We start from the raw sequence: 18468 nt of genomic DNA, 5'->3' as shown, positions 1-18468 counted from the left end.
GAAAAAAATACGGAAATACATTTTTAAAATATTTGGATTCTTGGCTCTCTCAGCCAAAAAGTTTCCCAACCCCTGCATTAGTGTCACCTGCTTTTTGTTTTTGATGCACACCTGCTATGTGATTATCTCCTTTATTTAAGCCTGCCCTTTTTGTTCATTCGGTCCCGCAGTCTAGTTTGTATTCGATGCAACAGGTGACGTCGCTGACTCCCGCTTGTGGTAAAATACTTTTTGTACTTGTTAGCTTCCACGCTATTCCGTTGCTTGTCCCTAGCTCACATGCTAGCGCTTTTTGTTCTTTCTAGCTCCCATGCTAGTTCTCTTTGTTCTGACGGTAGTGCCTTGTGCAAGTGTTTTTTAGTCTTAGTTTGTTCTTTAGTATAAATAAATCATCATTTCTTACCTTCACGTTGTGTCTTATCCGACTGCATCAACGAGAGAACTCAACCGCATCACCACAATGCCAGCTAAGCGTCACAGACATTTTACAATATTGATCTTAATTATCTAGATTTGAATGATCTACACCTTTATCTTCTATATCTTTATCATCTAGATATTTTATAATCCAGAACTTTATCATCTAGATCTTTATAATTGACATATTTATCATCTCGACCTTTATAACCTAGATCATAATAATCTAGATATTTTATCATTTAGATCTTTGTCATCTAGATCTTTCTTCACAAAAGCAGCAGGGTGCAGTTTTCAGCTTTGCATGACGGCTCCGAGTCACGTTTGGGGATTTGAACTGCGGACCTTGTGTCTTCAGCCCATGAAACCCCTGAAGGCGGCGGCCACCACGTCCCAGCCGGTGCTGTCCCCGGCCCAGATAGAGACCATCTTCTTCAAGGTGCCAGAACTCTACGAGGTCCACAAGGACTTCTATGACGGACTGCTGCCCCGGGTCCAGCACTGGACTCACCAGCAGAGGGTGGGAGACCTCTTCCAGAAACTGGTGAGCTTCACTTTGTGTGTGTGTGTGCGTTTTAGTTCAAATGATTTGAACTAAAATAATTTATATTAAAATCATTGGTCTAAAATGATTTGGACTAAAATTATTTGTACTAAAATGATTTGCACTAATCTGGTTTGTACTAAAATGTTGTCAACTGAAAGGATTTGTACTAAAATGATGTCAACTGAAATGATTTGTACTAAAATGATTTTTACAAAAATGATTTGTTCTATAATTATTTGTCCTAAAGGTTTGTACTATAATAATTTGTACTAAAATGGTTTGAACTAAAATGACTTTTACTAAAATTGTTGATCTAAAATTATTTGTACTAAAATGATTTGTTCTAAAATTACTTGTACTAAAATTATTTTAAAAAAGGATTTGTACTAAAATTAATTTCTTCTAAAATGATTTGTATTAAAATTATTTGTACTAAAATGATTTGAACTAAAATGATTTGAACTAAAATGATTTGTACTAAAATGGTTTGAACTAAAATGATTTGTACTAAAATGGTTTGAACTAAAATGATTTGTACTAAAATAACTGGTTTAAAATCAATGGGATAACATTTATTTGTACTAAAATCCATCCATCCATTTTAAACCACTTGTCCCGTTTGGGGCCGCGGGAGTACAAAAATGATTTGCACTAAACTATTTGTACAAAAATGATTTATACTAAAATGATTTGTACTAACTTTATTTTAAAATATTATTTCTACTAAAAATTGTTATAAAATGATTTTTACTAAAAATTATTTGTTTTAAAATGATTTGTATTAAAATGATTTGTACTATAATGATTTGAACTTAAATGATCTGTACTGAAATCATTGGTCTAAAATGATTTGTGCTAAAATTATTTGCACTTTAATGATTTAAAAAATATTTGTAATAAAATGATTTGTACTAAAATGACTTTAAACAATTTGTACTCAAATGATTTGTTCTAAAAGGATTTGCACTAAAATGAGTTGTACTAAAACTATTTCTACTAAAAATGTTTTTTTCCTGAAATCATGTGTACTAAAATCATTTGTATTAAAATAATTTGTACTAAAATGATTTGTACTAAAAGCATTTGTACTAAAATGACTTAAAACAATAATTTGTATTACAATGATTTGTTCTAAAATCATTTGCACTAAAATAATTTGTTTTAAAATGATTTGAACTAAAAGGATTTGTACTAAAATTATATCAACTGAAATGATTTGTACTAAAATGATTTTTACAAAAATAATTTGTTCTATAATTATTTGTCCTAAAGGTTTGCACTATAATAATTTGTACTAAAATGGTTTGAACTAAAATGACTTTTACTAAAATTGTTGATCTAAAATGATTTGTACTGAAATGATTTGTTCTAAAATTACTTGTACTAAAATTATTTTAAAAAAGGATTTGTACTAAAATTAATTTGTTCTAAAATGATTTGTATTAAAATGATTTGTACTAAAATGATTTGAACTAAAATTATTTGAACTAAAATAATTTGTACTAAAATGGTTTGAACTAAAATGATTTGTACTAAAATAATTGGTTTAAAATCAATGGGATAACATTTATTTGTACTAAAATCCATCCATCCATTTTAAACCGCTTGTCCCGTTTGGGCCCGCGGGAGTACAAAAATGATTTGCACTAAACTATTTGTACAAAAATGATTAATACTAAAATGATTTGTACTAACATTATTTTAAAAGATTATTTGTACTAAAAATTGTTATAAAATGATTTTTACTAAAAATTATTTGTTTTGAAATGATTTGTATTAAAATGATTTGTACTAAAATGATTTGCACTTAAATGATCTGTACTGAAATCATTGGTCTAAAATTATTTGCACTAAACTATTTGTACTAAAATGATTTGTACTAACATTATTTGTACTTTAATGATTTAAAAAATATTTGTAATAAAATGATTTGTTATAAAAATGATTTGTACTAAAATGACTTTAAACAATTTGTACTCAAATTATTTGTTCTAAAAGGATTTGCACTAAAATGAGTTGTACTAAAACTATTTGTACTAAAAATGTTTTTTTCCTGAAATCATGTGTACTAAAATCATTTGTATTAAAATAATTTGTACTAAAATGATTTGTACTAAAAGCATTTGTACTAAAATGACTTAAAACAATCATTTGTATTAAAATGATTTGTTCTAAAATGATTTGCACTAAAATAATTTGTTTTAAAATGATTTGAACTAAAAGGATTTGTACTAAAATGACTTTAAAAAATGTTTTGTACTAAAATTATTTTTACTAAAATTATTAGTACTACGATTATTTGTACTGAAATTATTTGTTCTAAAATGATTCCTCATTGGATTCATTAAAAATGTTTATTGTATGAATCAAAGTCAACATTCTGTTTTTTACCGAAATAAAACATTTATTGCATGAATTGAACGAGTTTATTGCATGAATAAAAAGTTATTATGGTATGAATAAAAAGTGTTTATTGCATGAATAAAAAATGTTTATAGGATTCATTAAAAAAGTGTTTGTAGTATGTATAAAAAGTGTTTATTGGATTGATTAAAAATGGTGTATTTGAATGATAAAAAGTGTTTGTGGTATGAATAAAAAGTTTATTGTGAGTCTAAAAAGTGGATTGATGAAAGAGCGTTTGTGTTGTGCCTAAAAAGTGTTCGTCATGGTGTGTTTCAGGCCAGCCAGCTGGGCGTTTACCGAGCCTTTGTGGACAACTACGAGCTGGCGGTGGACACGGCAGAGAAATGTTGTCACGCCAACACGCAGTTTGCAGAAATATCAGAGGTACTTCTCATATTCATGTGTTCATACACTTTGCTTATTTCCTATATATTCATTCATTTTGCCTTTTTCTTCATGGGTTCATAGGTCTTTGCTTTATTCATGTAAACACACACTTTGTTTTATTCATGTAGTCATACACTTTGCTTTATTCATGTATTCATACACTTTGTTTTTTCGTGTATTCATTCACTTTGCTTTATTCATGTATTCATACACCTCGCTTATTTCAAATATATTCATTCATTTTGCTTTTGTTTTTCATGTATTCATACGTATTTGCTTTATTCATGTAATCACACACTTTATTTTATTCATGTAGTCATATACTTTGCTGTATTCATGTATTCATACTCTTTGTTTTTTCATGTATACATGGGTTTTTGCTTCATTCATGTATTCATACACTTTGCTTTATTCTTGTATTCATACACTTTATTTTATTCATGTAGTCATACACTTTGCGTTATTCATGTATTCACACACTTTCTTTTTCATGTAAACATAGGTTTTTGCTTCATTCACGTATTCATTCACTTTGCTTTATTCATGTATTCATACTCTTTGCTTATTTCAGATGTATTCATTCATTTTGCTTTTGTTTTTTCATGTATTCATACATCTTTGCTTTATTCATGTAATCACACACTATTTTATTCATGTAGTCATACACTTTGCGTTATTCATGTATTCATACACTTTGTTTTTTCATGTATACATAGGTTTTTGCTTCATTCATGTATTCATACACTTTGCTTTTCCACGTATTCATTCACTTGGCTTTATTTATGTGTTCATACACTTTGCTTATTTCATACATATTCATTCGTTTTGCTTTTTTTTTCACGTGTTCATGGGTCTTTGATTTATTCATGTAATCATACACTTTGTATTAATGTAGCCATACACTAAGCTTTATACATGCATTCATACACTTTATGTTTTCATATATTCAGAGATTTTTGCTTTATTCATGTATTCATACACTTTGCTTTAGTCATGTAATCATACACTTTGTTTTATTCTTGTATTCATATTCTTTGTTTTTCCACGTATTCATTCACTTTGCTTCATTCATGTATTCATACACTTTGCTTATTTCAGATATATTCATTTAGTTTGCTTTTGTTTTTTCATGTATTCATACATTTTGCTTTATTGGTGTAATCAACACTTCTTTTTATAATGTTGTCATAAATGGTTGTTCATGTATCCAAACACTTAGTTTTTTTCACGTATTTATAAGCTTTTGCTTTATTTGTGTAATCAACACAATCCATGTAGTCATACACTTTGCTTTATTCTTGTATTCATACTCTTTGTTTAATTCTTGTATTGATACACTTTGGTTTTCCACGTATTCATTCACTTTGCTTTATTCACGTATTCATACACTTTGCTTATTTCCTATATATTCATTCATTTTGCGTTTGTTTTTTCATGTATTCATAGGTCTTTGTTTTTTCATGTATTCATAGGTCTTTGTTTTACTCATGTAATCATACACTTCGTTTTATTCATGTATTCATACACGTTGCTTTATTCATGTGTTCATACACTTTGTTTTTTTTATTCATAGGTTTTTGCTTTATTCATGTGTTCATACACTTTGCTTATTTCATACATATTAATTCGTTTTGCTTTTTTTTCACGTGTTCATGGGTCTTTGATTTATTCATGTAATCATACACTTTTTATTAATGTAGTCATACACTAAGCTTTATGCATTTGTTCATACACTTAGTTTTTTATGTATTCATAGGTTTTTGCTTTATTCATGCATTCATACACTTTGTTTTATTCATGCATTCATACACTTTGTTTTATTCCTATATTCATACACTTTGTTTTTCCATGTATTCATTCACTTTGCTTCATTCATGTATTCATATACTTTGCTTAGTTGATATATATTAATTCAGTTTTCTTTAGTTTTTCATGTATTCATACATTTTACTTTATCAATGTAATCATACACTTGTTTTTATAATGTTGTCATACACTGCTTTATTCATGTATTCAAACACTTAGTTTTTTCATGCATTCATAGGCTTTTGCTTTATTTGTGTAATCAACACATTTTTATCCATGTAGTCATACACTTTGCTTTATTCATGTATTCATACACTTTGTTTTTTCACGTTTTCATAGGCTTTTGCTTTATGTGTGTAATCAACACATTTTTATTCATGTAGTCATACACTTTGTTGTATTCTGGTATTCACACACTTTGTTTTATTGTTGTATTGATACACTTTGTTTTTCCACGTATTCATTCACTTTGCTTTATTCACGTATTCCTACACTTTGCTTATTTCCTATATATTCATTCATTTTGCGTTTGTTTTTTCATGTCTTCATAGGTCTTTGTTTTTTCATGTATTCATAGGTCTTTGTTTTACTCATGAAATCATACACTTTGTTTTATTCATGTAGTCATACACTTTGCTTTATTCATGTGTTCATACACTTTGTTTTTTTATGTATTCATAGGTTTTTGCTTTATTCATACATTCATACACTTTGCTTTATGCATGTATTCATACACTTTGCTTTATTCATACACTTTGCTTTATGCATGTATTCATACACTTTGTTTTATTCCTGTATTCATACACTTTGTTTTTCCATGTATTCATTCACTTTGCTTCATTCATGTATTCATACATTTTGCTTATTTCATATATATTCATTCAGTTTGCTTTTGTTTTTTCATGTATTCATACATTTTACTTTATTCATGTAATCATACACTTCTTTTTATAATGTTGTCATACACTGCTTTATTCATGTATTCAAACACTTGGTTTTTTCATGTATTCATATGTTTTTGCTTCATTCATGTTTTCATACACTTTGTTTTATTCTTGTATTCATACACTTTGTTTTTCCACATATTCATTCACTTTGCTTTATTCACGTATTCATACACGTTGCCTATTTCCTATATATTCATTCATTTTGCATTAGTTTTTTCATATATTCATATGTTTTTGCTTTATTCATGTAATCACACACTTTGTTTTATTCATGTAGTCATACACTTTGCTTTATTCATGTATTCATACACTTTTGTTTTTGTTCCTGTATTTATACACTTTGTTTTTTCACATACTCATTCACTTTGCTTTGTTCATGTATTCATACACTTTGCTTTGATACGATGCCACATTATTAAGATTGTAACCATTATTACGATGTAATCTATAATGATTGACATAATCGCTTCCGGGTCTGTCTGCGTGTTTGGTCATCTTCCACGTTTGTTAACGCACACTTTGATCTTGACTCCGCCCATCAGAACCTGAAGGTCCGAAGTCCCAAAGACTGCAAGGAGCCCACGGCCAAGAACTCCTTGGAGGGTGAGACTCCTTGGAGAGGAACCTGTCTTCTTCTTCTTCTTCTTCTTCTTCTTCTTCTTCTTCTTCTTCTCCTCAAAGTCTCTTCAACTTCCTTCTGCCTTCTTTTTTGCCGCCAGCCTTGCTGTACAAGCCAGTGGACCGAGTCACACGCAGCACGCTGGTGCTCCACGTACGTCCTCACTCACTCACTCACTCACTCACTCACTCACTCACTCACTCACCCATCAACTCATTTACTCACTAATTATTCAAACGTAATGATATACTCACTAACATTTAAAATGGAATAATATACTCGGTAATAATTAAAATGTAATAAAGTACTCATTAATAATAAAAAAAAAATAATGTACTGAGTAATAATAAAAATGTAATACATTACTCGCTTATAATTAAAAATAAGTCGTCTACTCACTAATAATGACATGAATCATTTACTAACAAACATTCCTAATTAAATCATTTACTCACTAATATTTGAAATTAAATAATTTACTCAAATAATTAATGTTAAATAGTTTACCCACTAATAAAATAAAATGTAAAGAAATACCGGTACTCAAAATATTTTAAATAAAATTATTTACTCAGTAATAATTAAATTAAAATATTTTAAAATGATAAATAAATGGGTTGTACTTGTATAGCGCTTTTCTACCTTCAAGGTACTCAAAGCGCTTTGACACTACTTCCACATTTACCCATTCACACACACATTCACACACTGATGGAGGGAGCTGCCATGCAAGGCGCCAACCAGCACCCATCAGGAGCAAGGGTGAAGTGTCTTGCTCAGGACACAACGGACGTGACGAGGTTGGTACTAGGTGGGATTTGAACCAGGGACCCTCGGGTTGCGCACGACCACTCTTCCACTGCGCCACGCCGTCCCTTTTCTCTGTAATAATTAAAATGTACTAAATCACTCACTGCTAACATGAATTAGATAATTTAGTCACTAATATTTAAAATGAGATCATTTACTCACAAATAATTACATTTAAATACTTTACTCGATATTAATTAAAATATTGTAATAACTTTTTAAAGTTGAATAATTTATTCAGTAATAATTCAAATTAAATATTAACCCACTAATAATTAAAATGTAATAATATACTCACATTTAAAATTTAATAATATACTCAGTAATAATTAAAATGTAACAAATTAGTCAGTATTAATTAAAATATATCAATTACTCATTAGTAATATAAAATTAATTAATGTACTGAGTAATAATAAAACATAATACATTATTCGCTTATAATTAAAAATAAATAATTTACTCACTAATAATTACATGAATAATTTACTTAGAATTATTTCCAATTAAATAATGTACTCACTAATATTTACAATTAAATAATTTACTCACAAATAATTAAAGTTAAATAATTTACCCACTAATAATTAAAATGCAAAGATTTACTCCAAATATTTAAAATACAATAATTTACTCATTAATAATTGAAATAAAATAATTTTCTCAGTAATAATTAAACTGTAATAAATTACTCACGAATAATATTAATTCAATAATTTACTCAGTAATATTTAAAATGAGATAATTTACTCGCATAATTACATTCAAACACTTAACTTGCTAATAATTAAAATATTGTAGTATACTCACTAACATTTTAAAGTTGAATAATTTATTCAATAACAATTAAAACTAAATATTGACCCACTAATAATTAAAATGTAATAATAGAACAATTTGCTCACTAAAAATTCAAACTCAATAATTGACCCACTAATAATTAAAATGTAATAATATACACACTAACATTTGAAATTAAATAATTTATGCAGTAATAATTCAAATGTAATAAATTACTCAGTATTAAATAAATATAATAATTTATTTATTAAAAATTTAAATTGAATAATGTACTGCGTAATAATAAAACTTAATACATCACTTGCTTATAATTAAATATTAATAATTTACTCACTAATATTTACAATTAAATAATTTATTTACAAATAATTAAATGTAAACATTGTACACACTTATAATTAAAATATTATGATGTATTTACTGACATTTAAAATTAAATATTTTACCGATTAGTAGTTCAAATTAAATAATTTACCCACTAATAATTAAATTTTTTTTTTTTACTCTGTAATCATTAAAATGCAATATAATCCTCTACTAATAATACAAATTAAATAATTGACTCCCTAATATTTACAAATAAACAATGTACGCACTAATATTTACATTTAAATAATTTACTCACAAATAATTCAATTTAAACAATTTAACCACTAATAATTAAAATGTCTTAATATACTCACTAATATTCAACATTAAATGATTTATTTACTAATAACTCAAATTAAAAAAAATACTCACTAATAATTGCAATTAAATCAATTACCCATTAATATTTAACACGTAATAATTTACTGATTAATATTTCAAATTAAACGCATTTACTCACTAATAATTTAAATGTATTTTTTCGCTCAATAATATTTAAAAATATAATAATACTCACTAACATTTAAAATGTCATAACACACTCATTACTATTTAAAATTAAATAATTGACTCACTAATATTTAAAATGTAATAATTTACTCATAAATATCCATCCTTTATTAATAATAATAATCAGTAATACAATAAAATAAAATGATATGAACACACACACATATATATATATATATATACATATATATATATATATATATATATATATATATATATAATGTCATTTAAACAGCTTTTTAAGTAATTTTAGTCTGTGCCATATGACTATTAATAGATAGATGAGCTGTACATGACCAGGGTTTTTCCCCCCACAGGACCTGCTCAAGCACACGCCCACCAGCCACCCGGACCACCCGCTGCTGCAGGACGCCCTGCGCATCTCGCAGAATTTCCTGTCCAGCATCAACGAGGAGTCCACGCCGCGCCGCCAGTTGATGACCGTGAAGAAGGGCGAGGTAAACAATCCTCTTTTTCCACAAAAACATCGCTTCAAAACATTTATTTACTACTAGCTATGTATTTAAAAATAATGTATATATAGTTAGTATAATTATTTATATATATATATATGTATAAATATATATCTATAAGTTTTGTAATCAATCAGAAACATCAAGCAGCTAAAATGCACCTAACCTGGATAAGTGTGTTTTTTTTTTCCCCATCATGCATTGTAATGGATTTAAAATGGGTGTAATTTTGAATAATATGTTGTGATTGGACATTTGTTATAATATCCACAAAGCAGGCTGTGTTACGTGTGACCATGTGTGTTGACTTTTTTATGCTAGTTTGTTTGCACTTTGACTAGGGAAGGTTGTCGGGATTGGGGTCATATAAGTACATGTTGTGCTGTGTTCACTTCAATGTACAATTCTTGTACATTAATAGGAGTTACTGTTATTGTCCACATGACTATGTTAACAATCAGATTGTCAATATTACTATGAATAGTAATTGGACGATTACTACTAATCATATTTGAACGATTACTGCTAATATACTTGGACGATTACTGCTAATCAAATTTCGATGATTACTACTAAACATATTTGGACGATTACTACTAATCATAATTGAACAATTTTTATTTTTAACATTTACATTTTTCCTGTTTCCCCCCCATTTTTTCTGTTCTTTTTAATTGTCCTCTTTTTGCACTAATTTTTTCATTTTCAAAACATTATAATTTTCCAAACTTTTTTCCTCAATTTTCCTCTATTCTTTTTCAATTTTCCTCTTTCCCCCCCTTAATTTTCCTATTTTTCTCAATATTCCCCTTTTTCTGTTTTTTTTCTCAATTTCCTGTTTTTCCTCAATTTTCGAATTTTTTCAGTGTTTTTCTCAATTTAAATCTTTTTCTCTCATGTTTATTCTTTTTTGAATTTTCCTCTAAATGTCCACTTTTTTCCTCCATCCCTCTGATATATATTTTTTTAATTTTCCATTTCCCCCACGCATTTTTTACTATTGTTTTCTCAATTTTCTTATTATTTTATTTTATTTTTTAAATTTTTCTTAATTTTGTTATTGTTTTTCTCAATGTTTCTATTTTCACTCAATTTTACAGTTTTTTTCTTAGGTTGATCCTCCTTATTAAATTTTAAAATGTTTCTTCAATGTTCTTCTTTTTTAGTGTTTCTCTTTTTGCCCTAATTTGTCCTCTTTTTTTCTCTCAATTGTCCTCTTTTTTTTCCAAGTTTTCCTCTTTTCTCAATTTTACTTTTCTTAATTTTCCTTTTTTTTTCAAAATGTTTTCTGTTTTTTCTCTCATGTTAATGTTTTAATTTTTTCCTCTTTTCCCGCATTTTTTCTGTTTCTTTTAATTGTCCTCCTTTTGCCCTAATTTTTCCAATTATAATAATAAAAAATAAAAAAAATCCAAACTTTTCCCCCCACTTTTCCTCTCTTCTTTTTAAATTTTCCTCTTTTCTATTTACACCCGTCGGGTGAAATTTTCTATCTTTCCCAATGTTCCTCTTTTTTCCAGTTTTTTTCTCTATTTCTTGTTTTTTCTCAATTTTCTCAGTGTTCCTCCCTGTTTTTCGATTTCACTCTTTTTTTCTCTCATGTTTATTCTTTTTTCAATTTTCCTCTTTCTTCCACAATATTACTGTTGTTTTTAAATGTCCACTTTTTACCTCTTTCCTTCCTATATATATTTTTAATTTTCCAACCCCCCCCCAATTTTTCTCTTTTTTTTTCTCAATTTTCCTATTTTTTTCTTGAATTTTTTTCTACTTTGCAAAATTTTCTTATTGTTTTTGTCAATGTTTCTATTTTCAATCAATCTGACAGTTTTTTTCTTTCATTGATCCTCATTTTTAAAATTTTACATTTTTTCCCCAATATTCTTCTTTTTTAGTGTTCCTCTTTTTTCTTTCAATTTTCCTCCTTTTTCTCTCAATTTTCCTCTTTTTTCCAAGTTTTTTCTTTTCTCAATTTTACTTTAAAAAAATCAAATTTACTTATCTTTTCTTAATTTTCCTGTCTACGTGTTTTCCCTCAGAATATGATCACGATGCTCATTGTTGTAATTCTATTTCCATCTATCTATCCATCCATCCATCCATCTATTTTCTACCGCTTTCCCCTTTTTACGGGTCGCGGGGGGTGCTGGAGCCTATCCCAGCTGCAGTCGGGTGTAAGCTGGGGTACACCCGGGACAAGTCGCCATAATTGTCTTTTCACTTATGCCAACATGATGATGGCCACGCCCCCTAAATGGCTTCATAGCAGCCAGCTTGTCATCAATCTGCGGCCTAAGGTGTAGTGCATGCCCTTATATGGTCATGTTGGGGGTTGCTGCTTGAAAGTGTGGAGGGTGGGGCGGTATCTACTTTCCTATTGTGCTTTAGTAGAGCGCTTGCACGCACACACACACACACACACTTGACAGTATCATCCCTGGCACATGATTGGACAGCTCCTGATTGAAAGATGTCATGACACAGCCGCACATAACGTTTCTCCTAATGAGCCACCAGTCGGCCTCTACCTCGTTAATTATTCATAAGGGGCGGGGGTAGACTGTTGCTGGCTCCTCCTCCTCCTCGCTCACATGGGAGTCATTACTGCACTTCTCACACACACACTATTTATATATATATATATATATACTGTATGTATATATATATATATATATATATATATACACATGTATGGATAGATAGATAGATAGGTGTGTGTGTGTGTGTGTATGTATGTATGCGTGTGTATGTATGTATGTATATAAGTGTGTGTGTATGTATGTACATATGTGTATGTATGTATATATGTATATGTATGTATGCATACTGTATATGTGTATGTATGTATGCATATATGTATATATATATATTATAGATAAACAGTTTGTATATATGTTTATATATATACTGTGTGTATATATATACATATATATATATATATATATATATATATATACATATATATATATATATATATATATATATATATATATATATATATGTACATATATATATATATATATATATACATATATATATATATATATATACACAAAGCTCACTTCACTTGTCGAGGGCTTGACTTTAGGACGTGTGGCAAAGCCTGTCGTATTCTTCCAAAAGCGAGCGTTTTACCTTCACAACAACATGAATGAGTCAATGAGTCACTTTTGCTTTTGTTTGTGTGTGAAGAAGTGAGTGATGACATCATATCGGGCTTCACGGATGCAAAGAGCAGACGATCGCCATGACGATAAAACGCGTGATATTCACAAGAGATATAACAGACATCGGCTCCCCTTCACTCTCTTCTGGCGGCGACGGCATGTGTTCTTGACGGAGGGGGGGAGGGGCCGGATGGGGGGAAGACGATGATGTAATCGCTGCTGCACATGTGTGACGTCATCGTTTGAGACGTGCGACCGCGGGGAGACAGTGGGTGTTAAATGTCAACGTCTCACCACTGGTCCATGATGTCATCATTTCAACGCTTCTCTTTAAAAGCAGAACACTATAAATGTTTTTATTCCGATTTACATATGTTAGTTATTTATTCCTGTTTGCACATGTTATGTATTTATTATTTATTCTTGTTTGCACATGTTTTTTTATTTATTATTTATTCCTGTTTCCACATGTTATTTATTTATCCCTGTTTGGGCATGTTATGTATTTACTCTTTTTTAAACATTTTAATTATGTATTCCCGTTTGCATGTTATTTATTTATTCCTGTTTACACATGTTATTTATTTATTCCTGTTTGCACATGTTCTTAATTCCTGTTTACACATTTTATTTATATATTCCTGTTTACATGTTATTTATTTGTTTTTAACTTGTTATTTCTTTATTCCTGATTACACATTACTCATTTTATGTATGTATTCCTTTTTGCACATGTTATTTATTTATGCCTGTTTGCACGTTATTTCTTTATTCCTATTCACACATTTTATGTATTTATCCGTGTTTGCACGTGTTATTTTTTTTATTCCTGATTACACATTACACACATTACACATTTTATCTATGTATTGCTGTTTGCACATGTTATTTATTTATTCTGATTTACACATTGTATTTATTTCTTCTTGTTTGCACATGTTATTTCTTTATTTTTATTTACACATTTTATTTATGTATTCCTGTTTGCACGTTATATATTTTTTATTTCTGTTTACACGTGTTATTTATTTCTTCCTGTTTGCACATGTTATTTCTTTATTCTATCTTCCTGTTTGCACATGTTTCTTTATTTTATTTACACATTTTATTTTGTTATTTCTGTTTGCACATGATATTTATGTATCCCTGTTTGCAAATGTTATTTATTTATCCCTGTTTGCACATGTTTTTTTTATTTATTATTTATTTCTGTTTACAAGTGCTATTTATTTATTCCTGTTTGCACGTGTTATTTATTGTTTTCCTGTTTGCACATGTTATTTCTTTATTGTTTCTTCCTGTTTGCACATGTTATTTCTTCATTATTTCTTCCTGTTTGCACATGTTATTTCTTTATTCCTATTTACACATTTTATATTTTATTCCTGTTTGCACATGTTATTTCTTTATTTTTATTTCCACATTTTATTTTTTTATTCGTGTTTGCACATGTTATTTCTTTATTTTTATTTCCACATTTTATTTTTTTATTCGTGTTTGCACATGTTATTTATTTATCCCTGTTTGCACATTTTTATTTATTTATTATTTATTTCTGTTTACAAGTGTTATTTATTTATTCCTGTTTTTACGTGTTATTTATTTTTTTCCTGTTTGCACATGTTATTTCTTTATTATTTCTTCCTGTTTGCACATGTTATTTCTTTATTATTTCTTCCTATTTGGACATGTTATTTCTTTATTATTTCTTCCTGTTTGCACATGTTATTTCTTTATTCCTATTTAAACATTGTATTACATTATTCCTGATTTTACATGTATTTCTCTGTTTTTGTTTACACATTTTATTTATTTATTCCTGTTTGCACATGTTATTCATTTATCCCTGTTTGCACATGTTTTTTATTTATTATTAATTTCTGTTTACAAGTGTTATTTATTTATTCCTGTTTGCACGTGTTATTTATTCTTTTCCTGTTTGCACATGTAATTTTTTAATTTTTTCGTCCTGTTTGCACATGTTATTTCTTTATTATTTCTTCCTGTTTGCACATTTTATTTCTTTATTATTTCTTTATTATTATTGTCGTCCCTCTTCAGCAGCCAGGTGTTGCTGTCAAATTTTGCTACAGTCCAAATCTTTCTGTGGACTTCAGAGCTCCCCTGTGGTCCAATTTGGCACTGCAGCCTCATTACAAAGTCTGACATCAGCCAAGTGACCAATAACAAAAAAAAAAAAAACCTTTCTCTGTTTTGCAGACCTCCTTTGTGGCCCAGAAGGTGTTTCTAGAACATTCAGACTGGGTCGTTTAGGACACTTTCTTCTGCACTTTGCTCCAGCAGCACCACTTGATCCACATTCTTCTGACTGCTCTTTGTCCTTCACAGAACCGCCAGCTGCTGAGGGACACCTTCATGGTGGAGCTGGTGGAGGGAACCAGGAAGCTGCGCCACGTCTTCCTCTTCACCGACCTGCTGCTCTGCGCCAAACTGAAGAAGTCCATGGCGGGGTAAACCAGACTCAGTCCTCAACCAGACTCAACTGCAGAGAGGGCCTGCACTTTGTTCTGGGCTAGACGAGACACATTAGGTGCATGTAGTACATGCATATGGTGCACGTAGTATATGCATACGGTGCATGTAGTATACGCATATGGTGCATGTGATATATGCATATGGTGCATGTAGTATACGCATATGGTGCATGTAGTATACGCATATGGTGCATGTGATATATGCATTTAGTGCATATAGTACATGTAGTATATGCATATGGTGAATGTAGTAAATGCATATGACACGCATAGTGAATGCATATGGTGCATGTAGTATATCCATGTGGTGCATGTACTATATGCATATGGAGCATTTACTATATGCGTCTTGTGCATGTAGTATATGCATATGGTGCATGTACTATATGCATATAGTACATTTATGCATATGGTGCATGTAGTATATGCATACGAGGCACATAGTATTTGCATGTGGTGCATGGAGTATACGCATATGGCGCATGTAGTATATGCATATGGTGCATGTGCTATACGCATATGATATATGCACCATATGCACATAGTACATGTTGTATATGCATTTGGTGCATGTTGTATATGCATATAGTACATGTAGTATATGCATATGGTGCATGTAGTATGCGCATATAGTACATTTAGTATATGCATATGGTGCATGTACTATATGCATATAGTACATTTATGCATCTGGTGCATGTAGTATATGCATACGAGGCACATAGTATTTGCATGTGGTGCATGGAGTATACGCATATGGCGCATGTAGTATATGCATATGGTGCATGTGCTGTACGCATATGATATATGCACCATATGCACATAGTACATGTTGTATATGCATTTGGTGCATGTTGTATATGCATATAGTACATGTAGTATATGCATATGGTGCATGTAGTATGCGCATATAGTACATTTAGTATATGCATGTGGTGCATGTATGCATATGGTGCATGTAGTATATGCATACAGTGCATGTAGTACATGCATATGGTGCATGTAGTATACTTATGTGGTGCATGTAGTATACGCATATGTGCATGTAGTATATGCATATGGTGCATGTAGTATATGCGTATAGTACATTTATGCATATGGTGCATATAGTATACGCATATGTCTATGTAGTATATGCATATGGTGCATGTAGTATATGCATATAGTACATTTATGCATATGGTGCATGTAGTATATGCATATGATGCATGTAGTCTATGCATGTAGTATACGCATATGTGCATGTACTCTATGCGTATGATGCATGCACTATATGCATATAGTATATGTTGTATATGCATATGGTGCATGTAGTATGCGCATATAGTACATTTAGTATATGCATGTGGTGCATGTATGCATATGGTGCATGTAGTATATGCATACAGTGCATGTAGTACATGCATATGGTGCATGTAGTATACTTACGTGGTGCATGTAGTATACGCATATGTGCATGTAGTATATGCATATGTGCATGTAGTATATGCATATGGTGCATGTAGTATATGCGTATAGTACATTTATGCATATGGTGCATGTAGTATGCGCATATGTGCATGTAGTAAATGCATATAGTACATTTATGCATATGGTGCATGTAGTATATGCATATGATGCATGTAGTCTATGCATGTGGTGCATGTAGTATATGCACATGGTGCATGTAGTATATGCATATGATGCATGTAGTATATGCATATGGTGCATGTTGTAAATGCATGTAGTATACGCATATGTGCATGTACTCTATGCGTATGATGCATGCACTATATGCATATAGTATATGTTGTATATGCATATGGTGCATGTAGTATGCGCATATAGTACATTTAGTATATGCATGTGGTGCATGTATGCATACAGTGCATGTAGTATATGCATACAGTGCATGTAGTACATGCATATGGTGCATGTAGTATACTTACGTGGTGCATGTAGTATACGCATATGTGCATGTAGTATATGCATATGGTGCATGTAGTATATGCGTATAGTACATTTATGCATATGGTGCATGTAGTATACGCATATGTGCATGTAGTATATGCATATGGTGCATGTAGTATATGCATATAGTACATTTATGCATATGGTGCATGTAGTATATGCATATGATGCATGTAGTCTATGCATGTGGTGCATGTAGTATATGCACATGGTGCATGTAGTATATGCATATGATGCATGTAGTATATGCATATGGTGCATGTAGTATATGCATGTAGTATACGCATATGGTGCATGTATTCTATGCGTATGATGCATGCACTATATGCATATAGTATATGTTATATATGCATTTGGTGCATGTAGTATATGCATATAATACATTTAGTATATGCATATAGTGCATATAGTATATGCATATGGTGTATGTAGTATACATATATGGTGCATGTAGTATATGCATATGGTGCATGTAGTATATGCATATGGTGCATGTAGTATACGCACATAGTACATGTTGTATATGCGTTTGGTGCATGTAGTATATGGATATAATACATTTAGTATATGCATATGGTGCATGTAGTATATGCATATGGTGCATGTAGTATGTGCATTTGGTGCATGCAAATGTAGTATATGCATATGGTGGTCCACAACATTATTGAACGTGGTCCACCTCGTGATTTAAGGTGGTCCGCCATGTTACAGGGTCCGCCTCGTGATTCAAGATGGCCTCTGAGGGCAGCCCTGCGTAATGTCAC

The 18468-nt window shown here is 30.2% G+C and overlaps 1 protein-coding gene across 3 annotated transcripts in view; it reads left to right on the top strand.

Annotated features, from left to right (window-relative positions):
* The window catches only part of LOC133557475 (breakpoint cluster region protein-like), a 143653-nt gene that overhangs the window by 66051 nt on the left and 59134 nt on the right, over nt 1-18468 (top strand). For all 3 annotated transcript variants that reach the window (XR_009807776.1, XM_061907950.1, XM_061907951.1), the window contains exons 4-9: nt 776-961; nt 3647-3754; nt 7053-7113; nt 7230-7282; nt 9937-10077; nt 15609-15730. Coding sequence is in view for 2 of the 3 variants with exons in the window: in XM_061907950.1 (XP_061763934.1) it covers nt 776-961; nt 3647-3754; nt 7053-7113; nt 7230-7282; nt 9937-10077; nt 15609-15730 (671 nt within the window). In the remaining variant the exon portion in view is untranslated. The remainder of the gene's footprint in view (nt 1-775; nt 962-3646; nt 3755-7052; nt 7114-7229; nt 7283-9936; nt 10078-15608; nt 15731-18468) is intronic.

This window comes from Nerophis ophidion, linkage group LG08, assembly GCF_033978795.1.
Source record: "Nerophis ophidion isolate RoL-2023_Sa linkage group LG08, RoL_Noph_v1.0, whole genome shotgun sequence".
NCBI classification, from domain to species: Eukaryota; Metazoa; Chordata; class Actinopteri; order Syngnathiformes; family Syngnathidae; genus Nerophis; species Nerophis ophidion.
Note: the sequence above shows the minus strand (reverse complement) of the source record. Positions and strands in the feature narration are given on the sequence as shown.